General features: G+C 41.3%; 1 protein-coding gene and 1 long non-coding RNA gene across 3 annotated transcripts; one reads left to right on the forward strand and one right to left on the reverse strand.

Moving 5' to 3' along the window:
• Positions 1-1,097: 1,097 nt before the first annotated feature.
• On the forward strand, positions 1,098-16,506 carry RPF2 (ribosome production factor 2 homolog). Of its 2 annotated transcripts, none has more exons than XM_076333423.1 (10): positions 1,098-1,205; positions 2,138-2,270; positions 3,148-3,185; positions 3,918-3,957; positions 7,731-7,812; positions 7,905-7,981; positions 9,177-9,276; positions 14,300-14,402; positions 15,345-15,489; positions 15,850-16,506. In XM_076333423.1, exons 1-10 carry the CDS (start codon positions 1,183-1,185, stop codon positions 16,027-16,029), a joined length of 921 nt encoding a protein of 306 aa, XP_076189538.1. In that variant the 5' UTR covers positions 1,098-1,182; the 3' UTR covers positions 16,030-16,506. The 2 variants fall into 2 exon arrangements, with proteins under 2 accessions (XP_076189538.1, XP_076189540.1); XM_076333425.1 differs by lacking the exon at positions 1,098-1,205 and adding an exon at positions 1,225-1,309.
• On the reverse strand, positions 10,136-26,140 carry LOC143158031 (uncharacterized). Its single transcript, XR_012994895.1, has 3 exons — positions 26,075-26,140; positions 18,733-18,863; positions 10,136-10,883 (listed from the first exon to the last, which is right to left on the reverse strand). It is a non-coding gene; the product is annotated as an uncharacterized LOC143158031 (long non-coding RNA).
• Positions 26,141-26,744: the final 604 nt, after the last annotated feature.

Raw genomic sequence — 26,744 nt, forward strand, 5'->3', positions numbered from 1 at the left:
GGGTGTGTTCCGAATTAGACGTAGGCAGGCAGGGGATGATTTTTCTGCTTTAGGTCTTCGGATTGTGATGGGTAGTTTGGCTTTCTTGTACCTTCAGTTTTCAAGTCGCAATCAAACGACTCTTCTTTAGAGAGGTTGTAGAAAAGCTCTTTGTCGAGTTAAAATCAAAGGCAGTATGTCAAATATCCAAGATCTATTAAATCAACTTTTGGCATTTCATACTATTTTATATACTCTACAATGTGTAAATCTCTCAGAAGAGAGAAAACAGAAATATATTTCTTGTCCTGTGGAGACACAGGGTAGCCAAACCAATATCCAGGGCTGAAACTGGAAGGGGATATAAGTAAACAAAAGTTGGACAGACGTTCGTGACCAGGCTGCTAATTCTATTCTGTTCCGTTCCAAACACCAGCCCGAGGAGCAAATGCAACAACCTGAACAAATTGAACAACTCTGACTGAAGGCCTGCGGGCTTTGAAATAACCGGAAGCTTTTTAGATTAAGAGTAGATACCAGTTTAAAAGTGATGCTACCACATTGGGGATTTTAGGCAGAAATAGATCTTTGGCATTTGGTTTCTGTTGCGTATAAGGTCATGTTCTCCTGTCACAATAGTTGCATCGGTCTTTCCAAGTAAGTAAATTTTGGGGGAAGTTAGGCTTAAAATGGCATGCTTTAGCTGCACAGCTTTAATGTGGTTCCTACCGCACCAGGGATGAGAGGAGGGTAAGCAAAAAGGCCAGGAACAAGTTGATCGGCTACTGCATCATTACTTGTGTGTTAATTAATTTGCACCTATTACTTCGTGGGCACTCGTCATTTAAGTACGGGAAAGCAGCATGTAACTCAAATACTAAAGGTGCAGGAGCAGGGCAACGCCCGCTGCGTGTCCCTAAGCGGGAAGAGTTGTTTTAAACGCCAGAGAGGTGCGCCATGCGGCCCCTACCTGACGCGCACCGGGGCGGTGCCCGGCTGGGAAGGGACGCCGGTCTCTCAGGTGGAGGCACTCCCGCGCGCGCCCCTTGGGGGGGGGGGGCTGGCTCCGCGCATGCTCACTGCCCGAACCCGAGCTCTTTGTGGCGCTCGCCTCGCCCTCGCCTCCTTCCCGCGGCGGATGTGACGTATCGGATGGCGTTGGCTGACGGCGGCGCGGCGCGCACGTGAGGCGGCTCGGCAGCGATGGATGCGCTGGACCGGGTGGTGTGAGTGTGGCGGGGGGGGGGGGGGGGGCGACGGTCACCCCCCGTCCCGGCCTGTGAGGGCTCCGGCCTCGTGGGGCGGCGCCCCGATCACCGCGGAGTGGCCGGTACCGGGCGGGGCGGGCTGCGCGGCTTCCCCGGGCGCTGGGAAGCGCGAGCGGGCCCTGCGGGGAGCCCGAGGAGCGGGCGGCTGTGGGGCGTGGGCGGCGGCGGTCTGGGGAGGGTTGCAAGGGGGGAGGCCGGCGGAGAGAAAAGGCCTACGGAAAACGAGCGGGAAGGAGGGAAACGGGGCGCTGCCGTCTCTTTCTTGGTGGCCCTCGCTCAGTTGGTAACTTAAAGGGACCGTGGTGACCAGCTGGTGCTGAATTTATGTATTTCTGTACGCTTGAAAGAGCTATCTTCATCTATAGTTGGAAGTACCTGTGTGTGTACCTCTGTGCCCCTGCTAAGGCTGGTGTACTTCACCTAAATAATGCACGGTACTGCTCTCTGCTTCGTACCGCCAGATGCGCCGTACCTGAGCTTTTCTTCTGGATGCCATCGGTGGTCTCTGAGGAACTTCGTTTTCTTCTCATATGCGAGTCTCTGACTTGGGGAGGGAGCTGGTGTGAGGGAAGCTTTCAGCCTGTCAGTAGTCTGTGGGAATTCTGATATAACTTAAGCTCTAAATTAGCAGAAACTGAAAAGCCCAAGACTGTAAAATCACTTTTGCTGGCTTGGGGGGACAGAGAGGAAGAGGAGTGGCAGTCAAACACGTTCATCTGAGACCGGGCTTCTAGCACTGATTGTAATTCTGTGGGTTGGGATTAGTTTGAGTCGCTGAAACAAGTTACTTGAACACAGCCTGTTCCAATTCTTGTTTTGTTTTACTGTTTTCTGCGGTGTCGGGTGTTGTTACTAATATTAAGTTTTTAACTGTTAATTTATTGTTACAGAAAGCCTAAAACTAAGAGAGCAAAAAGATTTCTTGAGAAGAGAGAACCCAAACTTAAAGAAAATACAAAAAATGCTATGCTCATAAAAGGAGGAAATGCGAACTTAACAGTGACTGAAGTGCTTAAAGACATTGTAAGTCGCTGGACATACGTATGCAACCTTTAATTGTACTACCTTTTGTGCTATGCCAAGGGTACCTTCCTTTCTCTTTTTCTTACAGTTTGCATATTGTCTGCCACAAGATCGATTATTTTCATACTCTCTCTGTTCCCCAAATTTCAGATTGACTGGTATTCCAAAGGTGTTATTATGTACCCCTCGAAAGAGATTTTTTTTTTTTTCCCCCTATTTCCTCTTTGCCATAAGTTTTGAGCTTATTCTCTTCATTATTATTTTTTTCCATGGTTGTCTGGTATATAAGGTGAAGTGTTGCAAGTCCATTTGAAAACAAGAGAATTATGTACGGAATTGGATCATGGATCATGGATCACACAGCTGAAGTCATATCCCAGAATCCTGTAAACTGCTTGTGTGTATTGATATGGAGCTTTCAGCCTCTCCCAAAACTTAAAATTACAATCCTGTCTCCTAACTCTATACCTGAAAATATTGTAGCTGTTCCTACACTCTTTTCTCTCTTTGCTTTGTCATTTTCTTACCATCTTATGCCGATGATAATGAGGTGGTTGTTCACCCCCTGGTTTTCCTCATGCCACTAGAAGCAGAGATTCCATTACGTGGCTTTGATTTCAGCTGTTTCTCAGTTACTTTGTTGTTTCTTGGTTTCTAGAAATAAGTCCTTCTGCAATTGATTTGGAACCAAGATTAGTACTACTAACTTGAAGAGTATTATTGCAAGCAGACCTTTTGAAGTGACTTCTTTTCTAGACTGACTTGCACAAACAATTACTCTATTTCACATGATTGTGTAAGCTGTAGGGTTTTAGAAAAAGCAATGCTGCGTACTTGAATGTATTAGAGATAACACGTGTTTAACTGTCTTTTGCAGTATGCTGTGAAGAAGCCTTTTGCTGTACTGTATAAAAAGTAAGTGGTCTCACTTTGACACCTTTGAGTCTTCTGATGAGACAGCATTTGGTAATTTCAAAGCATGAATAGAGATGCTGGCTGGCATGAGGGCTTGAACAATGGAAAGGGTTGCAGAAGGTGTCTGAGATTCATCATACGTTTCAGTGGACTGGAAACAAGCTACACGTGATCAGTGTTGGTGCTGAGCCCAGCTCTGTGCCAAGTGTTACAGAGCAGGATTCAGCAAACTTGAACAGTTGGCTTCTCTGACTCTCATCTGTGCAAACAGCTAGCGAGGTTCTGTGTCCAGTGGGTAGGCTGGAGTTCTTATATCCGAATTCTTATAAATTTGAGTTACAGATTATAATGATAGATACGTCTTGCTAAAAATGGGAACCTAGTATCTGTATGGATGTAGTGCAGAGACATTAATTGTAACAGCTAAATTTAACATTGGATGAACAAGTGAAGGCAGTTGCTTATGAAGTGTCACTGGCGGTGGTCTGGAAGTCAGGCCCCAGGAGACAGGAAACATGGAGGAAAGTACTTAAAATGGCAATTGTGGCACTAAGGAACTCCTGGCAGTATTAATATGGCTTATGATTTGAACTAAAACTGAACCTCTACTGCTGGAGTTTCTAGTAGAATGCAGAATTTGAATGTTACCAGAGAACTAATTAGAAGTGCTTATCTGGGCCTGTTCTTTTTTCAATCTTTTTTTTTTCCCCCCTTTCTTTTTCCTCCTCTCAGGAAAAATATTACTAGGCCTTTTGAGGATCAAACATCATTGGTAAGTATAAACCACGTCTTCTCTTGTGACGTTTTACAGCCTTGAAGTCATGAAGAACTTTGTTGGAGGATAATTTACTATTACTCTGTGAGGAACTAGATGAGAAACAAAGTTTACAGGGAGTTTGGATAAGTTGAAGGTAGGGCTATGTCTAGATTTATGGCGTCGGTAGGCATATTTTTCCTCTGGCTGCCAGACAACTGTTATGTTGTGAGGACTTTGTCTTTACCTTAAATGCATGTTTCTGTAAACAGACAGGCAAATGCAGGAGTCTGTAACGCTATTATAAGTAACAGTGCTTGATATGAAAGGAAGAATAAAGTGTTTTATTTTGGTTTTCTAAAAGTCAGTCCTCTAAAGTGCCATAGCTTATGAACAACTTGTTTTCAATTTGGTGAATTCATAGGTTAAAATAGTTAAATGTCGGGGTCATAGCTTTCTGTGAGTTCCTCGTGTTTGAATAGAGGAAGAAAGCCCAGCAGAGTACCACAGGCAAACACATGCATCAGCTGTGCAAGTGTGAGATGGTCGCTGGGAGTTCTGTTCCCACATGCAGTCAAGAACTGTCAGAAAAATGCGCAATTTCAGTTAAATATGTGTATTTGGCCTGCAAAGAGGTTGCAAAAGTGGCTCTTCAGAGGCTTGGAGGGTACTTTGGAAGGGTGTGTGTGTTTGGAAATACATTTGGTGATATGCCCCCGTCTGGATTTGGTGTTGATTCAGTGCTTTAAGGTCAAGATTATTTATGAGCAGGAAGGCAAAAAATAGAGGGGCTAATCCTAAGATTACATCTCACACTTTTGCACTTCAGTCGAAGCATTACTTTAACTGCTGAAATATGTCTGTCATAAAAGGAATATATGTATTTCCTTCAACAAAATGAGAGAAAGGAGATAGTGATGTACAGCTGTGGTTTTACAATAAAGACAAAAATTAATTATCCCAAAATAAGTTGTTTGGTTCCCAGTGATCATGATTTGGTAATGTTTGCTCTGTGCCACTGCTGACTCACATAGGGAGATAAGGGTCAGTTTTCCAACGCGTGAGGCAGTTGTTGAAATAACTAACTGAAAATGCACACTGAAGTTGGGAATTTGGGGGTGCTGTATTAAGTAAATCCGTGTGTGAAGAAAAAAAAAAAATTCATGTGTACACACCAGGCACAAACGCACTTTCTTGTCTGAAGGTGATTGTGAAAATAAAGGGGAAACTTATCTAAGGAATTCTCCATAAATAAAAAGGGAGAGGAGGGGAGAGATAGCTAAGGATCCTTAATGATCATTAAAAATGATTAATCATTAATGATTAAAAAAGTGAAGGCAGCCAATAGTGAGTGCTAGAGGAGTTGCTGAAGTTGTATTGGACAGTGGAGTTAAAGCATTTTTAATGTGTTAGGAACAAAAAATCATTGTGGTTGCAGCATAGATACACCAAGGTATCTATGCTGCAGTGTGCCCAGGCGGCCAAGAAGGCCAATGGCTTCCTGGCCTGTATCAGAAATAGTGTGGCCAGCAGGAGTAGGGAAGTGATCGTGCCCCTGTACTCGGCACTGGTGAGGCCGCACCTCCAATACTGTGTTCAGTTTTGGGCCCCTCACTACAAGAAGGACGTCGAGGTGCTGGAGCGTGTCCAGAGAAGGGCAACGAGGCTGGTGAGGGGTCTGGAGAACAAGTCTTATGAGGAGCGGCTGAGGGAACTGGGGTTGTTCAGCCTGGAAAAAAGGAGGCTGAGGGGAGACCTCATCGCTCTCTACAACTCCCTGAAAGGAGGTTGTAGCGAGGTGGGTGTTGGTCTTTTCTCCGAAGTAACAAGCAATAGGACGAGAGGAAATGGCCTCAAGTTGCGCCAGGGGAGGTTTAGATTGGATGTAAGGAAAAATTTCTTTACTGAAAGAGTGGTGAAACATTGGAACAGGCTGCCCAGGGAAGTGGTGGAGTCCCCATCCCTGGAGGTATTTAAAAGACGTGTAGATGAGGCGCTTAGGGACATGGTTTAGTGGGCATGGTGGTGTTGGGTTGACGGTTGGACTCGATGATCTTAGAGGTCTTTTCCAACCTCAATGATTCTATGATTCTATGATTCTAAGGTAGAAAGTTACTTAATCTGCATTAAATCTGATGCTGAGATGTTGTAGTATGTGCTTCTGTTCTGTTCTTGGCAAGAAGCGCAGTAATGCAGCCGTCCCTAAAATATCGTCAGTGGAATGGCAAACTTAGTGTAGGCAGTGAGGAAAGATTTGCAGCATTATTTGCTGAAACTAAACCTCTTGAAATCCCATAGCTGGATGACTTGGTTTCACAGTCATATAGGAACTAGCTGATTATTAGCTGACCACTGGTTTAAACTTCTGATAATTTCTGGGAAAACATGGCAGCTAAAATCATTCTGATATTTTAAAAGGGGGTCCTTCAGGGAACTTTAATTCTTGTAACCTCAAAACAATAGGGTTGGGTCATTGAGAACAGTGTCAACAAATAATCAGAGCCTAGAAAGATATGGAAAGTGAAATCAAGTTAGTTTGGGTTTTTTTGGTTACAGGCATCTTTTTAAAAGAGCAATTTTGCAATGTATGGGATGTCGCAGTATATGCTGAACACTTTTGAGGCATTTGAGTTTGTTGCATCTTTTTAATAAAATATCATACAGCTGTTTGACAATTTACATATATCAACACGCAGTGATTAACAGAGCTGTATGAGCAAGTGTTTCAAGGGTATGGTTCTGTTCTTGATCTGTCTACAGTCAGTACTTTTCAGGGACCTGGTGGCAGAGCTCAGTGCTGAGCTGTGTGACTTGTACGTGCAATTAATCCAACCTAGGATTGCTCCTGGGGGTGTCTCTCCTGACCTCCCAGAAGGGCAGAGCTGCGACGTCCTCTCTGAGCTGCTGCTGTTGCAGGGGTGGGAGGAGATGCAGTGGCTTTTTCTGCTTCATAACTGCTAAGTGTAGGTGTAGAAACTCTGGTACTTCTGGGAAGTACTGGATAAATAGCGTGTGTGTATATCTGGGAACTATGGTTGATACACAGAAAGAGGGGCTGTCTTGAGAAGCAGCAGTGCAGAAAAAGGCTTTGGAGTTGGACGTCCTCAGAAATAATTGCTTTAATGTTGGCTCTGGACATAATACCATGATAGGTTCTCTATCTACTCCACCTGGAGAAAAGATCTTCTCTATGATAGTCACCACTGGCTTGGTTTTAAGTAGCATCTTGTTCTTAAATAATAAATTGACATGAAGTTGCTCTGTAGTAGGACTCTCGTGCCCAAGTGTGAGAACATTAGATATTTGCAGATGTTCCCAGGCTTGCTGTGGAGGGAATTAACTGATTGTTAAGAAGCTGTTAGGCAAAGCTAATATGCTGCATGAAGCTTAGCTGGGTAACTAAAATGAGGCATTACAACTGCAGCCAACTTGCAAATACTTACTCTTCAGGCAAGGAGAAGTGGTTGAAGGTATCTTATGTAAAAACAAATAATGAGGAATTATGAAAAAGGGCATTACAGATAAAAACGACAAGAAAAAATTACCTGGCTTGATCTTTAAGACTGCAATGGGAAATAAAAAAAGGAAACGAATTGTTATTTGAACCTTGAATCCAGCTGTCAATTTTAGCTTATGTGGACCTGGACGTGCTCAAAACTCTTCTGTTAAGTGCAGTTGCTCTTCTAGTTAAGCAGCTCCTAAACTCACGTGTTTGTGACGTATACCTTCACCAAATATTTTAAACACTACAAACTGGAACTCATGAGTTTTGTTCTTTTCCTCAATTGTAGGAATTTTTTTCCAAGAAATCAGATTGTTCTTTGTTTCTGTTTGGCTCTCATAACAAGAAGCGGCCTAACAACCTGATAATAGGTAATATGTCTCACTTGGGTTTTTATTTGGATGAAAGGACTAGTTTTCAATGAATATTTAAATAGCTGGATTTTCTTTTTTTACTTTCACAGGTCGCATGTTTGACTATCACGTCCTAGACATGATTGAGCTAGGCATTGAGAAGTTTGTATCCCTAAAAGATGTCAAGGTAAGGAATTGCTAATTCGGTATTTCAGTGACATCTACTGGTGGATTTTTTTGGTGCATTGGCTTTTTCTGTGCTTTGAAGGACAGGATTTGTTTACAAAAGCGTTTCATGCCGTATGTGACGATTGCTAATTTGTGTACCCCAGAATGTTGAGGTTTTTTATGCTCTGCTTTTTATTTTATTTTGGTTGTTTTGAGCAAGCTTGCAACTTTCTTTGCAAATTCTTTTTTTAGACTTGGTTTATTCCTTATGTTTTCCTTTTTAATTAGTTACATTTACAAAATTCCTTAGTCAGGTTCTGCTCATGGTAGGTTCCTATATAAACTGGTGTAGGCTTTGAAAACTGGAATCCCTCTTCTCAAATTATAGCTAAAGGGGGTCACTCTGCTGACTGAGATGATTCTGAAACTTTCTTTAGCTTTCAGTAGCACGTAAATGCCAGTTTTCAGGGAACCATACTTAATTCAGATGGGGAGCTAACATCTTGATTATTTAAACCCAGAGAATATTCACCTGTGTTAGGCTCATTTTGGCAAGACTAAAACATATTTCATATGTGTGTACTTTTGTATCAAGCAGTTCATACACTGCACAAATAAGGAATTTTTATGGTCTTTATTCTCATCACAGTGTATAAATTGGCAGGACAGTCTAGAGGGATAGTGAAGAAATTATGGTTTATAAAGGTGAATCTTCCCCTTGAAGTCGTCAGATTGTAGTGTGTATCTTCATAACACTGTTTATAGCAGGGAAGTTGTAGTTAAGTAAATGTATTTGTTGGCCAGAATTTTAATTCGGTGATTGACTAAACTATTCTTTTAGCCTTTTTCATGTACTCTCCAGTGTCAGAAGTACAATAGACTTGTCTGCCTCTAATTTTAGGGTTTTTATTAGTAGTTGCAGTCAAATTCACTCGTTTTCACCGAAAGGTGTTATCTTATACATTTTATAGTGAAGAATCTCTCTTTTTTAATCCAGCACAAAGAATAACACAATTCACCCTTTTAAAAACAAAGTCCTTCCATACGCATACAGTGTTGTTCAATGAAAAAAAATGTGTCTATTCTGTCCATATTGATCACAGGTCACAACAACTTTTCATTCAATGTTGAATGGCTAACCACCTATTAAGGCAATAATATGTTCCCTGACACGGCCTGAATTTTTATTCTGTTTTAAAATTCTTATTCCGCAGAACAGTAAATGTCCTGAAGGAACAAAACCTATGTTGATATTTGCTGGTGACATGTTTGATGTAAATGAAGAATACAGAAGACTGAAGAGCCTTCTTATTGGTCAGTATTTTGATTATTTGAGCAGTAGGATTGCATAAATCTGTAGTAATATGATCTGTTGGGAAATGTTGGTTTGTCAATAAACATTTGCTTATGTTCAGCACAGAAAGAAAACAAGAACAGGCACTTGTAAGTTTCATGTCACGTGAAATTAAAGTTAACTAATCATCATGACTTTTAGAGGGGGGGGGAAAGACTAGCCTCAAAGACTCTGAAGTTGAAACTTGGTGTTCACTAAAATTCATTACTTGGATTGTGGGAAAATTCTGGCATTTTTCAAAAAGTCTTTACCTTGTAATTGTACTGGATCGTCACTTTTCTAACCAAACAATGTTTTTGAAGCATCTAATTTGAAATCAGTGGATTAAGTTCAGAAAGTGGGATATTTTTGCTTACAAAAAAGTCAGATCAGTATAATTGAGCTTGTGTTTTTATAATGAAAGCATTTTCTGTTGGAATTTTGACCAATTCTAACAAAAGTGCCATTGATTAGAGTACTTGGAAAGAACATGTGCAGTAAAAATCAGCTGTAGAGAATAGCTGTGTCATAATTTCAAGGCAGGCTTGGAGCTTAGTAAACAAACTGGCACAAAGTTTTTTACTATCTCAAGGTTGGAGGCTCTGGAAGATAAAGCACATTGTGGGTTTTTTCTGGGGAACTACAAAAACGGATTATACTTCTCTTAGGGTAGCTTTTTGGGACATAGAAGTCATATGGTATTGTATCTCTTGACACTTAAAAAATGTGTCTTGCTTGGTAGAACTAGATCTAGTAAGTAGGGCGGTGTGTTTTTTCTTTTTAATAGGTTTCCTAAAAGTAGATTACCTTTTTTTTTTTTTTTTTTTTTTTTTTTTAGCTGTGGTAAAATACTGAAACTGGCCCAATAAGAACAGTCTTGTTCTTTCAGTTCCATTCTTGGGTTGTACCAATTCATAATCTTACAGCTTTGCAAGACCTCCCTTTCATATAAAATAAATATTGGTTGGGCTCTTTTTTTTTCTAGGCAAACAGATACATGATTGCTCTTTAGAAACAGACCTTAAAAATGAGATTTTTTTCCCCTTAGTATTATAATCCCTTAAAGCAAGATGTTTCATCTGGAATGAGACTGAAAAGGGAGCAGGAGAGGAGAAAATTTGCATCCTCTCAATGCAGCTGACTGGTTCTTGGGGATAGATGAAAGACTAGTAACTGTGCTTATAAACCTTTGAAGGTGGGTGAATATTGAATACGAAGATAAGCGAGTTTTAATACTGCACGTTTGTGTCACTCTGAATATTTACACTGCAGGAAGCAGGTGCATTATTTTCTGAAGTGTATCTTGTTCAGGCATCTGCACAATGTTGGTGATTGGCATCCAGGTGTGCTCATGCACCCCATGATCAAATAGCTTGATAGCTTAAATGGAAGACATGCACCGTTAGATAGTTGCCAAATAACTAACTAGTCTTTCCTATCCTATTTCTTTTGGTGTTCGTCTGTCCTTTCTCCTCTCCTATTTATTTGCCTTTAATGACTCTGCAGTCAAATGTACTCAAATGGACACCCAGTCTTTCTTCTTGAATGTACTCCAGGTCTTAATGTTCTGCTGACTTCTATGAAATACCTAGATGCAAAACAATAGACAAAGGAAAAGGTTAAGGAGTGTAAAGGCTTGAAGGTATCACTAACCAATTAAAATCGTTTGGGTAATAATTTGACCTGCTTCAAAACTGCCCTTAACTGGTAGGGAAGAACTGATTCTTTCTGTTCCTGCAAAAGATAGTGCTTTTAAGCTGCCACTCTATTGCTAAGAAAGATAGAGAAATGTCTTTATAAAAACAGCAAATATTTTGTTACTACAGCAGTATTCTTGGGATCCCAGAGGGAATATTAGATGGCTAACAGCTTCTTGTTGCCAAAGCAATGTGATGCTAGTGATGCTGGTGAACAACCAAGCTTTCATTGGCTTTTGTGGTATCAAAAGGGTTTATGTATGTTCGGAATATCATCTTACAGCAGTTCCTTGGTAAAATTAAAGGCAAGGGTGAATTGTTGTCTTCATGGTAATCAAACCCTATAGTCCGCTTAGATTGTGAAGTGGAAGAAGTTATTTGGGAGAAATAAATGGCAGCTGCATTTTTCTTTAGAGACCTGGAAGACAAAGACATCCCATTCTTTCTCTTTTGGTTTTCATTGCCTACTGATGTGGTAGTGTAGGAATTAATTTACGATGTAAGTCCTTGGAATGCAGTTCATGAAATTCTAATAACTCTTTATGCTTGTATTTATAAAATGTTTCCTCTTTTACAACACTGCCTGCTTGCTAGTTCTTTTATTGCACACCCATTTCATCTTAAAAATGGCTAGGCGCTACGTGACCTGCTTACACACTTTCTAAAATGTTGGTTTTCAGGAGACCTCTACAATTTTAGATTGACCATCAGCTTGTTCTTCATACCGCCTTCCTCACACAGACTTTTCTGAGTGTCTCAAAAGATTTGCGGGTTCCTTCTGGCTAGGAAAGGGGATGGCTGGGAAATGCCTGGGATAGAGTTTGAACTCTGCTAATGCTAACCATAGCTACATAGGTTACAGTGTTACCAGCTTTTGAATATGCATTGATACAAAAAGAAGTCTATAGACTTGTGCTCCAAAATAATTTAGGAATTTAATCTGGAAATTGAAAGGTCCTGTGAAGCTCTCTGCAGGACAAAGTAAATTAGAAGTTCTGGAAACATGTTGAGGACAAGGGGAAGAAAGAACGACAAATGGAAAGAAAGGAGAAAGCAAGTCTCTAGTCCAACCAAAGCAGGAGTTGTAAATTAAGAGTACATTAAAAAAACTTCAACTCTCTGGGTGTACTGAAGTGTAAGGTTTCTGCAGATGTTTAGCATTGCCAGGAAACAGAAATTCCTGGCCACCTGCATTTGTTGGAAGAGATCATCCTGTGGGTAAAAAGATGTATGATACCACAGGAAAATACGAAAGGGAGATGGATGTTGCCAATAAAACCACTGTAAATGTAAGCTTGTGTACCCGCAGAGAACTAGTCGAAGGGAAAATATATGCCAGAAGCGAACAAAATATTTTATTTGCAACTTTTCCTCTAACTGCAAGCTCAACCCACAAGAGGAGGAGAGAGAGTATTTAATTGACCAAGGAAACTTCCTGGCTAGACTCCAGCTGGTATCTGCCAGCAAGACTTTGTTTTGGATGTCACTCCAGTGCTGATACTCTTGAAAAAGGTAGTGGAGGAAAAGACAACTACTCAAGGGATCTGAAAATGGGACAGAAAACGGAAAAGACTGATGTGTTTTGCATCTGTTAGCAGTTCTCCTATGTTTCAGCATTGCCCTGTCATATTTATTAGCACACCTTGTTCCCTCAGTCAAGGTCACATTCCTTCTCCACCCTCTGCATATGTTGGACAGATTGCTGTGCTTATTGCAAGCTCTCTGATTGTACAGTATTTTTTTTTTATAGCCTGATATAAGAACCTCACTAGAGACGGCTCATTTTGTATTTAACCTGTATTTTAGTGTTCTCTTTGCAAACTAAGCAAGTATTTTAAGTGTCTTATTTTTATAGTTATGTGTTGCTTATTAAATAGAGAAAACATTAATTGTAATGATGAATACCGCTTTACCTAAAGGACAGAAGTGCTTTGTTGCAGGGGAGGTATGAAAGAAATGATAACCTAAACTTTTTCCCTAAGTCAGTGAGAGAAAATGTAGGTAAGAGTAGACAAGATACAGTTTCGATCTGTTTTGTACTGGTTTTGATCATTCTTTCTACTCATCCAAATCTGGCTCTGATTAAGAATCTTAAGTATCAGTTTGTTGTATGATGTCTTTAAACAGATACCTGAACTAATGGCTTCTCTGTATTCATCTGTGTTTAGCCGAGCGTGAACTGGCCTAAACACAAAATAAGATACATTTCATTTTTCTGACTTTAAAGCTGAACATTAAGAAGAATAGACAATGCAATTATCCCAATTAGCTTAATAAAACTAAGTTACTGCTCTGAAAGTATATTTGCTCTTCTCCATGCACTTATTTTTAGGTAGTGTGTATATTGCTACCCAGTTATCTCTGGGACGTCACTGTGTTCCTGTCAGGATTTCTACACGTTTGGTTTCACCAGCGCGGGAGCTTACACCTGTAATGTTAGGTTTCTCTCCCGTGTTTTGGCAGGGCTGCAGTTCTAAGTAGCGGCTATTGTGTGAGATTCCCATTAAACATATGGATTCAGCTTGTCTAGCTCCATCCCATGTATAGCCTTGCTTAGTTAGATGCAATAAAAATATCTATATAGGCAAGGAGTTCACATCAGTGATGTGATGCGGGTCCCTTATGAAATAAACCGATTTGTTATACTGTCCTGGTTTCAGCTGGGGTAGAGTTAATTTCCTTCCTAGTAGCTGGTACAGTGCCGTGTTTTGGATTTAGCATGAGAATAATGTGGTAACACACCGATGTTTTAGTTGTTGCTAAGCAGTGTTTATACTAAGTCGAGGACTTTTCAGCTTCCCATGCTCTGCCAGCGAGGAGGTGCACAAGAAGCTGGGGGGGGCACAGCCAGGACAGCTGACCCAAACTGGCCAAAGGGGTATTCCATACCATGTGATGTCATGCTCAGTACATCAACTGGGGGGAGTTGGGTGGGGGGCGGCGATCGCTGCTTTGGGACTGACTGGGTGTCAGTTGGCACGTAGTGAGCGGTTGCATCGCTTGTTTTTGCTGGGTTTTGTTCCTCTCTCTCTTTTGTTGTTTTCCTTTTCTTCATCATCATCATCATCATCATCATCATTATTATTATTATGATTTCAATTATTAAACTGTTCTTATCTCAACCCACGAGTTTTCTTACTTTTGCCCTTCCGATTCTCTCCCCCATGCCACCCGGGGGGGAGAGGGTGAGCGAGCGGCTCTGTGGTGCTTGGTTGCTGACTGGGGTTAAACCATGACACATAGTCATCTGTTGGTTTGGTTTTCAGCCGAGAAACCTGGCATTTATTCTTTTTAAATATTCTTTCAGATTTCTTCAGAGGTCCTAGTGTGCCCAGTATTCGTCTGGCTGGTTTAGAGTATGTTTTGCATTTCACAGCTGTAGAGGGGAAGATTTACATGCGAAGCTATAAGTGAGTATGTGTTTTACCTATTTGTTTGCTTTTTGGTACACTTGTCAACTTTTCCCCAAATTTAGCCCGTAGTTGTGTAATTGAACCGGCTTGAGCAATAGTTTGCTGCATTTAAAACATGTAATGCGTAGAGGTGTTCCAGCATAACACAGAGTAACTTGTACAGCAGAAGGAAAACGCTTAAGCCCTAAACGTGCTGCTTCCTTCCTCGTTGAGCTCCCCCTTCTAGCTAGGAGGATTGCTCTTTGGTATGGTTGGATTAGTAAGGTGGTGTGAGTTAACTTGGTGAATTCAAAGTACAGTCTTGGACTTCAGAGATTTAGTCCGTTCTCAGGCTGATTTCTAGGACTCTCCTCACTTAGGTGTTTGTCAGAGAACGACAGGTGGTAGGCTGCAGCCAGTCATACACAAGGGAAGACAGGAGCAGGCAGGACAAGACAATCTTTCTTGCTGCATGTTCACCCTCACAGTTCATGGCCTTGCCTTAGCAGGCTGTGAGCATTCATAGCTTGTGTTCCATGCGATTTTGATTTCTCTTATAACAAAATCACTTTTATCAGTCTCATTCTTCAAAACAAACACACACAAAACTTTCTTGGTTAGTGCTCAGATTATTTTGCCGCAAACAATAGTAAATATTTTTCATGTCTATTAATACCCAGGGCACTATTTTGAATTTGAGGAGTGATACGGCTTTCGGGGTATAGTAAAAACAAAAAGTTACCTTAGCCGGGTTATATTTTGGGTGTGTTCAAATTGTGATGGAACAGATTTAATATATTGCAAAGTGTTACTGCCAGACGTCTTTCTCAATAATAGAGTTAGCAGTAGCAATTGTTTTTAATAGTCTTCTGAACTACAGGATTGAACCTGCCCTTTAGGAGGACGGATAAATCTTTATCACAGAGGACAATGTTGGTTTTACTTGTTTTTCCCTTCTAGGGTGCTTCTGAAGAAATCTGGCTGTAAAATACCAAGAATTGAACTGGAAGAGATGGGACCTTCATTAGATCTGGTTATGAGGAGGACACATTTAGCTTCAGATGACCTTTATAAGCTGTCTTTAAAACAACCAAAAGCCCTGAAGGTACGTACCTTGGAAAGTATATTACTTCCAGATCTATATGTGAAGAAGAGCAAAAGCTGAAGTATTAATTATTGTATAATCGATCAAAGCTTACTTTTATATAGGCCAACTGATATTTCTGGGGCCATAGCACTTTTGTGGTGATCAGCTGGCATACAAACTCTCCTCTGGTAGCACATAAGAGCAGAACAAATCTTAATCGCTAAGCTCCAAACAATGTATGCGGCCTTGCTTTTAGGCACTTGATTTGGTAGTTTAATTACTGGTGAACATGGTGATGGTAAGGCCAGATATCTGGCTTCTCACTGGAGCTCCTGGCACTCTCTACTCAGAAATACTAATGTTTGTCTTCCCTTACAGCCTAAGAAGAAAAAGAATATCTCCCATGATGTGTTCGGTACAACTTATGGGCGAATCCACATGCAGAAGCAAGATCTTGGTAAACTGCAGACACGAAAAATGAAAGGGTTAAAAAAGAGGCCAGCAGAGAAGTCAGCTGAAGATGGTGGGGTTAGTCCCAAAAAGTCAAAATCAGCTTGATAGTCTGGAACAGCTTTGAAAACTCTTTGTACCTTCAAATTTAGTATGTATATTGTAATATAAATGTGTCAGACATAAAAGATTCAGCTGCTGTTAGCTTTAGTTTTATAAAAAAAATCTTTTTAATGATTTGTCATTTTAAAGGGAACATGGGGGTATTGAGCTTTAACATGGAACTTGGTTATTTAAAATACAAAATGTGATAAAACTTGCTTAGTTTTCCGAAGCTGAGTATTTATTATCTTGGTGTTAGCAAACATATGCTAGTCAAGCAGGTGACTCATTTCCCGAACAGTTTTATGGCTATTATGTTGGGAACCCTCGATCAGTCAACTCCTCTTATAAATTCTGCGCCGGACCAGAGTAATGTATATGCATAACATACACAGCACAACTTCTCTGTTCGTTTATTGTTTATGTATTTCAGGTTTTGCACAACTCAATAAACTAGAAACCATTTTCTAAAGTGTGAACTCACATGTCTGATGCCAGACTGTTTTTAACTATTGCACCAAGCCCTACTTTAATCGCTCCAGATTCTGCAAGTGTAAGGTGTTTTTACTGTGTTCATCACCATGGCAGCAAAGTGCCTGATGTTTGCTTTAGGCATAAATGAAACCTTTACAGTTTGAATTTCAATCATTGCTGCTTGATTTGTGCCCAGAATTGAAGTATGTGAAGCAACTTTGAAAGGTACAAGTCGTCTCTTCTTACCCTGCTTTCCTCCTAAGTTTGTGCTCATGAGTTAGTGAAGACTCAATTAAAGGCTTGGGTAAAGGGGATGAGCACCTTAGTGGGACTTTGGTGTGGTGTTCTATGTTTTGGAACATACTGAAAAAACCCTGCTTTTTTTCTTCTGCTTGTCTGTTTGGAAGCTATTACTCTGCCCTTGAGCATAATTATGATAAAAGTGTACACGCTTTATCAACACAGCAAGCTTGCTCATCCTAGTTACGTTTTTATCTTTTCTTGTTAGTTTTCTCAGTGTAATCAGCTGAAGTGTCACATTAGAAACAGGTGGTTTGTTATTTTTGCTTGTCTTCTGCATCCTGAATTGGAAGCAGTTGGGCAGCTTTGCTCTCCTTATGTGAGAGCTGAGCCGTAACTGTGGCTGTGCAAATGCCACACATGATGTTCTTGCTGTGCTGGTTTGATAAAACTTGTAGTGTGAAAAAGAAAGGGCTTTAAGTTTGGGATCTTTTTGAGGGCACAAACATATTTATCTTCAATGTATTACCTGATTTTTTTTTTTTTTTAATCATTACACAAAATAAATTGCATGGCTCTCTCTAAATCCTTTTCTCTGATCTATAACCGTGTGTTTGAGAAACTGATAATTCCATAAGCTATTTCAAATTTGTATTTCCCACCATACCTTTCTGAAATACAAATCACTACACTTTTGACTGAAAGCCGTGTTTGGTAATAGCTGTAGAAGAATTGTACTAACGGGCATGCTGTCTTTTGCGAACTTACAGTCAAACTTATAGTTGTAAAAGACTAGAAGTCATATTTTCCTAATTTGGAAGCTAATTTTGGTGGTTAATGTGGTGTTTAAAAACTGAATTTTGTAGAAGTAATGTAGACCCTCTAACATCCTGTTACATCTTAATGCTAAAAGTGAGACAGTTATTCGATAGTAGTCCTCAGAGATAAGCTGTTGCATCCTGGCATTGGTTTTGTCTAATGCTGCTGCTGGGTTTGCTCTTCATATGAAGAAGCGTCTTGGAGAGGTGAGGGCTACTACACCTGCTGACGACTCGGTCTTTAGCCCCTGCGGTTAGCGCAGCTTCCGAGAGATGCAAAATCCTCGAGCACAGGAAATTGGTCAAGGGGGAGAACCCCAGTGCATTTATTCACCCTTTGCAGGGTCTTTTGTCTCTGCTGACTTGAAGTGGAACCTGAAGTGCCTGATGTCCCACAGCTGTGGCTGTTTGTGCAAATACCCTTTTATTCTTACTGTTTGTACTTGTGAAATACAGCCACGTGGTGGACAAAATGCACTGGATATGCGAGGCAAGGAGGTAAATTCACCTGGATATAGTGTAAGGATATTTAGGCTATGCTTTTTCATACTGATCATTTTAAAGTTGTGTTGTTAGCAAGTACTAAAATTTGTTCAATTTCTAATAAACACTTTGTACTACTCAAAGTGGTGCCATTTTGGTGCAAACTCTGAGTGGGAAGTGGAAATGCTGTCTTGTTTTGTTCTCATGGCAGAAATGAACCACTCTGATCTCTGTATGACAAGATAGGATGAAGCCAAATTAGCAACTGAGTTCACCCTATTTCTTTCAGAGGAGTTTCAACCTTGCCATGAAGCATTGATTAAGCCAAGACTGATGGCTATTGTCATTTCAGATGTACGGCATGTACAACTGCACCTCTGCATGGTAGGCAATTGCTACATTTTGAGTATCTGATTTAACTCAAGGTGAATGGAGATAGGAGGGCTAAATATAACCTTTCTAGTGGCATGTTCTTATCTCTCACAGTGTTTTAAAGTGTGAGGAAATTTGTCAGGTGCTGCAACGTAGCTGTGTGCATGGGGAACAGTACATGCGGTGCTCAAAGGACAGCTGATGAAAGGGCCTTGCCTTGCCTCAATTGCCCCTTGCTTCCAGAGTTCACCAGGCTCTGAAAACACGTAAACGTGGCCCCAGGGTCTGTGCGGCACAGGCAAGGTATAACTGGCATGCTCACCCCTTTCCTTTGGCTTGTCATCTTCTTGCCTCCCAATGCACTGGAGATAGCTTTATTTATGGGTTGAGCACAGTAATAAATTTGGTTTCAAGAAAATCCCTGTGGGCACAGCGTGGCTCCGGAGGCTGTACCTGTGTGGTAAAACAGAGTTACAAATCAGCAGTCAAGCCCATGCTGTCTTTAGTCTAGCTGGCAGGATGGTAACGTCAGGGAGGGTACGATTTGTGCCTTCTGTGGACCCTCGGTTTGTATGCTGATGTTGCCCAGCTGTGCTGCTGGCATCTTCATTGCTACTGTCACCTAGGCTACTGTCACAGATGACTAATGATATACATAGAATTTATATTCTCCCTGCACTATAAACTCTTCTTAAGTGTGGTGTGATTAGGAAAGGAGGAAGAGAGGTAGATATTGTTGAGTGGCACAATGTGCTAGGTTCTTGGGATTCCCACATTTTGGGGAATCAGTCCTGGGCACGTACAGTCACAGCCTTAGCTCTGTGCTAGTATAATGTGACAGACGGAGCGCTGAGGGGACTGAGTGGTGTGTGTTTGAAAAGAGCATATGAACTCCTTTCCATTTCCTGGATTTTGTGGGTTTGAGTTTATGGTTCCTTAGCAACCTTATTTGTTTTCACTAAGTGCTTTCTGGATTTGACTGTGAGGGTTTCCCTCCCCCACTGGCTTGGTTGCAGCTGGGGAGGGTTAGCGAAGAGCATGAAGGCAGGACAGTTAAACATCGCAGATATACCAGATATTGCACTGACTGCTGCATCCCCCAGCCAGGGGAAAAAAGGCTGACCGTTGCTTATTCCATATGCTATCAAATGTAAGGGAGGTAAGGAGGCTAGAGCAGAACTGTGTTAGAGACGTTTTCAATATTAAAGAGAGGGAAGTGGAAAATGTTAGCTGTGCATAATATATATAACATAGCCATACATAATACATATTAACGTGTATTACATGTGGTGCAGATAGTTCTCCCCTGTCTCCAGCGCAATTTATCTCTTCCTTTTGGACTTTGCTAAAGTGCCTCTAGCAGTGCTGACACATCACAGATGCAATCCAAAGACACAGCTGAGAAATAGGTTAGCTGTATCAGAAGTCAGGTTTCCTAAAAACATACAAGGAAAAGAGACATGAGGCTCCTGAATGTGAAGCCTGTGTAGGAGGCATTTATGAAGAAGATGGTGAGGAGGAGCTGGAAAAGACATTTGGGGGGGTTGGGGGGGTTCTGAGGGACCTACCTGAGAAGTTCGGGAATTATTATCTTGGAAATCATGGTGGGCAGGAGGGACCGAAGTGCTGGGTGAGCAAAGAAATAGAGATGGTCATTGGGAGAGGAAAACTTGTAGGTAATCTGGGATTAAGCCCTATCCTAAATAACATGGGAACCATCTACTCAGAGCAATCAGTGAACGCAGTAGACATACGCTGATCGAGAAAGTTCTAAGGCGTCTGTTTCTCATTCGTTCTTGTTTTCTTTAACTTTCAGTCATATCCTGTCTACTTGATCTTTTTTTTTCCCCTGCTTCTCTAAGATAAGCACAAAGTCATTCAGGGGAAGAAGAGGTAAAGTTTTCAGCAGAACTTAACAGAAAGCATGTGTGGTTAATGACATTCCCCCAAATTCTCTTTATGTTCCCTCTTTCCCCCTTGATAATCCCATAATTCTTCCTGTGATGCAACACACCACCTGTAAAAATCTGCATTTCTCACTCCGTTCATGATACTGAAGTACGCCCATTTGGGCCCTAACTGTCTTCTGTTTTGATTGCTGCAATTTTCTCCTCTTGACTTCCTTCACTCTCACAACCTCCAGACCAAACCAGGCACAGCTGCAGTGACCCATTTCCTACTGTTTGTCCAGATCATCTCTTCGTGCTGGCAAGAAGGTGAGTTTCTTGTCTTTTATTGCTCATGGTGAGTGTTACATTAATCTCTTCTTTCCGCTCTGCTAGTGGTCACAATACTGGTCTCCCTCATCTTTCTCAGTTATCTTCTGTACTCCGCACTGACCATTATTGGCTTAATTCCCTGTTCAGTTGATCACTGTAACAATCAAGGCACTTACTGAAAGCATCTGGGCAAACCGAAACAAGGAATCAAGAGCCACGTTCAGCGTCAGGAAACTCCAAAGCCAGAGGTGAGGAGCCAGAATCAAAAGAGGGGATGGGATGAAGAGCTGTCCTGTCAACCACAGGATTAGGCGTGTCAGTCAGGCAGGGAAATCTGCAGGAAAGGTCTAACCAGGCCCATTTCTCCAGTTGTTACCAAAGTGGGAGAATGGGAGCAAGAGCGTTGACCCGTTGGTACCAGTGGAAGGGATGCCAGGCTTTGCTCAGCAAACTTGGAAAGAGATCCTTGGTTGATTATCCCCTGCCAGGGGGTTATATACATTTGCCTTGTCCTACATTGCCTGCAAAGATCTGAGTGATGCACAATAAACTGGATTTTTTACGTATACAGTGCTGCAATGCAAAGTAAGATGAATTTAAAAATCTATCTTTATCTCCCTCTTTCCTAACATTAATGTGTACTCCATGGAGAAGGCAGTGCTCAGCACACATGTAGTGAAGGGGCCTTCACTTAGGACTGAGCCCTGTGTGATCAATTCTAAAGCTATTTTAGGTGCTGGCGTTATTTCTCCCCTTTTTAAATTTGCAAATTAAACCATTGATTGCTGCTGCTGGCCTCTAGGCAGCAGAATTACTGACGCTGCTTTATGCTCTGGAATTATTGCTGCAACAGCGACTAGCTACGTTAGCCATAGATAGGCACGCTGGGGCCTAATATCAGCGGTTGCCAAAAGATAGTTTAAAGCCTCTTCCCTCCCTGCTTGTTTTTCAGATAAAGGCGTATTCCTTGTACTAAGTCAGGGTTTCTGTTTTCCTAATCCGAAAAAGTCCACAAGTAGTTATGTCTTTTCAGTTTTTGTTGCAAGTTGCTAACATTTCTCCAGTGGAAATTGAGCTCCTTGGCTTAGAAGTTGCTCCCTCCTCTGGGGGAAGGTGAGGAAGGGAATGCAGAAGTGAGGGGGAAGAAAGGATTCGGGCGTTCTCTCTCCTGGTGTGTCACGCTCTTGCATGTGACAGAAACTAGTCCCAGTGCGACAAAGAAATGTAAGGTATTTAGCAGTATAAATTCACACCAAACATCTCTAAGCAAAGCTGAGCTCTCCTGGTTCTCATGAGCAAACAGCTGTTTGGCATGCATCACTGCCAGAAGATGGGCAGTCACATCTGCTGTATCAGGAAGTTTGTATTGGGATGGTTTGCCACAAAAAGTGCGATGCAGAACTTGCATTCACCTCCCATCACAGCCATTTAATTGAAAACAGATTATTATGAAGAATTAGTGAGACCCTCCAAAGTGCACATACAGCATGCCAATAAACAGTAATAAGCTTTTAATTCGTAAGAGGTGATAGATTTCAGCTCCTGTTGGCTTACTTTGCACGTGGGAATAATTCCTTGCTCGTTAGGATTACTTGAATGAAATATTAGGCAGGCTTTATTTTTTTTATGTCATGAAAAGTCTGTAGGCGCCTTTTTTGTTTTTCTTCTTTCTTCTCTGAACATACCTGAGATACCTAACGGCTTCTAGGATATTGTAGCACAGAAAGGCAAACAGCTGTTCAACTCAAGTGCACTCTGTAGTTGGTGAGCGAGGGGTTTGTGTTTGTGTTTGTGTTCCAGGTGCTCGTCACTTCAAGACTCACTTGAAGAAAGATTCAAAGACCTGATAACTGCTGAGCATTTCCTTCTCGCTTTCCTTCCAGAGAGAGAGGGACACCCACCCTTCCTGCCATTAGCCTCCTCCAGTTTCTCAAAGGCAGCAGGTCATACATAATGATATTTCTTTAAAAAAAAAACAACAAAAACACAAAGCCAGCACTTTATGGATAACACCATGTGGGGAGTTCAGCAGCAGTGCTGATGTAAGGAGTTATAAAGGTGCAGCTGTTTGTGGGACTGGCGGCCAGATCAGGGAATTAAACTGGCTTTAAAAGGCGGGCGGGGTGTGTGTGAAAGGGGTGGCTCTTTGTTCTGAAGCTAGATCAGTTCCCCGATCTGGCTCACAGCACAGCTGGGTGGTGCACTGCGGCACTGGGGAGGAAGCAAAAGGCTGGGAGCGGGATGGGAGACGTGAGGGAACTCCTGCCCCTTGTACTGCTGCTTAAGTAATATCTGTAAGATGGTGCCCAAGTTTGAGAATTACTGTGGTTCTGAGTCTGTTCTTAAGGAAACCAATGGGTTTTGGGACCTACATTTGCCAGTAAGCTTCATCACAACTTTCCCTGTGAAGATGATCACTTTTAACACCACTTTACAGATGTGACAGCGAAGATCAACTGACTTTTTCAGAAGGGATTTGCTTTAGGAACAAAGGTAAAATGTGAAAGTTGTGAGTTCCCTGTCCATGTGGTCTCTGTTGGTGGCTTTCCTGTACCTTCCTGTGGCCGGAGTCTGTGCTGTGGTGGAGCGGAGCAGCTGTCAACAGCGCTTGGCCAGAAAGAAGTTGACCTAGGTGGAACCACGCACAATTTGTGATTTTCCTTGCAAAGAAAACCCCTCAGAAATTTTGAGGTTTATCAACAAAGACCAACACCACCCAGCCCTGGTCAGTAGTAAGAGACACACTAGTTCATCTGTGTGCCTTTTAGCAAAACACAAGCAAATCTCTTCAGATTGGTTTTAAGGCAACCTTCAAAATAATATTCAGGAAACTTCTCCTTTCCATCGGGAGTAACCTTCTGACAAAACTCCTTACGTGGCTTCTGTTTTAGCTGGAAGGATTTTCTCCCTATGAATATTTTTCAACATACTTCTTTTCCCTCTGATGCTATGGAGCTATGGCGAGGAGTAAGACTTCTTGAGCTGCGTTGAACGCTTTTGTTTAATGAACTTGAATAAAAGATTGAGTTGTGCTTGTTCTAGTCTGAGCATGATCAGAAATACTGCATGGTGGTATGTTATGTTTGGAAAGCTAACACTGCATCTTAGCACAAACCTCAAATCTTTTGAAGACAGATTTAGTTATTTTCTCCAGTTATGAAAAATATTTTAAATTTAATTTAAATGCCATTAGATCTGTGTTGCTGTTTTGAGGAGGTAATAGCTGATTAGGTTCTCAGTTACTTTTCTTTGAATTCCTGGAAGGAAATCCATTCTGTGGCTTACGTGGTAAAGTGACCGAAGAGTTTAAGTGCATATAGACAAAGCTGTCCCTGTTCAGGAAAAAGTATAGTAAAAGGAATATTATGAAAAAGTGAAAGGTGAAATGCTTTTTCAGCATGTGGGCTGCACAGGACACGACAAATCTCTACCCTAAAGATGGTCTCATGCACGAGATCCTGTCAAAGGTAAATCTTGTTCCTTTTAGAGACTCATGCTTGTGGCAGGAGATTTATGCTACCTGACTGGTATGCCTGGAGGAAAAGATGTATTAAATGCTAGCAGAGAAGAAGGAAAAAACTTGTCAAAATTTGTGGTTTATTAAAATGGTGCCAGCATTTGGTCAGAGCCAGCTACGCTAGACTTGTAATGGATTCTGGGAGCTGAGTTTACAGGAAAGTTTTGTTGTTCTATTAAAAAGTAGAACAGGATGAACTTTTCAACCTAGTAGGTAAAGAGTTAGTTTCCATGGGCCTAACTCTGTCAGCAAAACAAATGAGTGTTAAGAAAGAACAGGCAAACTATTAAGACATGGCATTAGCAGAGGTGTTTTCTTACAGCAAAAGCCAGATGACTGAAATCAGAAACTTTCTGGTCTTCTAAGTCACCTCTTGGACATTGAACTAGACATCTGACTTGGAAGATAGGAAAAGGAGAGATAAGAACTTATATGATACTTATTCATATCTGCAAAAACAATTTTGAAACCTGTATGACGAGTGTTTTTTGCAGGGGAGAAAGAATAATCGGTTATAAAATGAAAGTTGGAGCAAGATCTTTAAGACCTTTTCCCATATATCACACAGAGAAAGCTGCCCCCTCCCCCCACCCCCCATAGCTGCATGGGTCTCCGTAAGTGCGTTGCAGTATAAAGTGACGTATCATTCCTACCTAAGGATTGTGAATCATGTTCCATTTGTAAAAGGTCTTAGGCCCCATTGAAACCTACTAAAAAAAAAAACCAAACCACAACTTCCCAACTTTATATTTACTTGACAGTCTGTTTTATAGCAGACTTGTTGGAGAGGTTTGCTTTAAATCTTACTCTATTCTTACCCAAATAACAGTCCAGCCTTCAAGCAGAACAAGTTTTGAATGCTTACAATTATTTATTTATTGTAGGACGGTAATACCCAGGTTCCTCCGAGAAGGATCCCAGAACCCTGTTGTGTTAGGCATAGTAAAACCCACAGTTTTTAAAGAAAAAGTCCTCACCAAGATACTGAAGTAGCGCATGGCTCTTCAGAGACTGAACATGGCTTTTCTGCATTGCGGTAGCTTCTCCTTAAAAAACAAAAAACAAGGTGCCTTAAGATCTTATGCTTCGAGGGCTTCTGTTTACTTGCAATCACATATTGCAGGAGAGTGTTGAACACAGTCTGCCCTGGAGAACCCTGCTTCTTATTGCTGCTGAGTAAAATTCAAGAGAAACCCTTAATGAGAACAAGCATTCCTGTTTCTTTGTTTAGAGAATCGTTATTCCTCTTTTGTATTTTGTGCTTGCCAAGAAGTACTTGTGTGATTAAAGTGGGTTTGTTGTTTTAGATTGATAGTTCAGGTGTGGGATACAAGAATTGCTGGATCCAGCTTCCATGGACCAGAAAATCTAAGTGAGCTCACTGCCTCTCTAGCTTCCTGCTGAGGGAGGGATCTTAGTCGGATCACTAAGGATTAGCAGTTGTATGAATAAAGGTATCTACGAGATGAATGTTTGTAAGTGACACGAACCTGCCTTTTCCAGACAAACGCCCTGGCGTTTCATAGTCAGTCTATGACGAGGAACGAGCTGTTACGAAAATGGAATTTCTGGGAATTGCAACATCTGCAAACCTTGTGTTGTTCCAAATCAGAATGAAAAGACAAAACTTCCCATTGAATGAAAACTCTGGGGATAGGAGAAAGTTGATTTGTGACCACGGAAACATTTCATACCTATATCAGCATATCATCATGCTGATAATGCAAACATCAATGCTAACATTTTGTAAGTTGAAGAAAAAGAAATTCAGTTAATTGGAAGCACACTGCTTTACTTTGACATTTTTCCTTCTACCCATTTCAAATTTTCACCCATGTCACAAGACCAAAAGAACAACCATGCTCAATTAACATCAAGAGTTCTTTTCGTCTGTGACTTTTCGGAAGGTAAGACTCACCACCCCTTACCTGCTGGATGGGTTGTCCATGTGATTTCCCCAAACATGGGAAAATAAACTGCAACATCTGTGGTAGCAGGGAACTGCATTTGTGCTTCACTCTGGAAGTTTAAAATGAGTATAAGTGTCCTGGCCCAGCTCCTTTGGGAAAGAGCATGAGAATGGGGAGAAGCTCAACAGAGCTTTATTTCAATACCTCCCCCGTTGTTTCCTAGTATAAGGATACCTGCAGTTTACGAAGTTCTTGAGCTGGAGATAATCTCCAGTTTGTTGTGTTTTGTTATTACTGCATCTTTCTCTCGTGACTTTTCCTAGCGGTTTGTTAAGTACATCATTTTGGCATCTTAAACACTTTGTATTAATTAGTTCCATAATTCAGTTTTGTTGAGTGAAATAGTAATTATTGGGTTAAACTTGAGGCCTGATATTCTTGGGTCTCCCTGAGGTCTTTTATTTGAGAGTTAGCAGATAAACACTTCCCTTCACCTGTTTCATGCCAGTCATGATTTTACGGGCCTCAGTTTCCTTACTGATTTCTTTCTGAGGATGAAGAGTCCCGATCAATTGAAATGCTTTTCATGTAGAAGCTGTATCATATTGCTAATTTGTCCTCTTCGCACTTTTCTAGTTCTGTTATATCCTTTCTGAGAACAGGATTGTATGTAGTATCAAAGGTATTG

Source organism: Aptenodytes patagonicus, chromosome 3 (assembly GCF_965638725.1).
Source record: "Aptenodytes patagonicus chromosome 3, bAptPat1.pri.cur, whole genome shotgun sequence".
Classification (NCBI taxonomy): Eukaryota; Metazoa; Chordata; class Aves; order Sphenisciformes; family Spheniscidae; genus Aptenodytes; species Aptenodytes patagonicus.

Bases quoted from the DNA above. Each gene is read 5' to 3' on its own strand.
- RPF2 (XM_076333423.1), top strand. From the start codon at position 1,183: ATGGATGCGCTGGACCGGGTGGT. The intron at 2,271-3,147 runs GTAAGTCGCTGG...TGTCTTTTGCAG, and splicing joins CTGAAGTGCTTAAAGACATT to TATGCTGTGAAGAAGCCTTT. The intron at 7,982-9,176 runs GTAAGGAATTGC...CTTATTCCGCAG, and splicing joins TATCCCTAAAAGATGTCAAG to AACAGTAAATGTCCTGAAGG.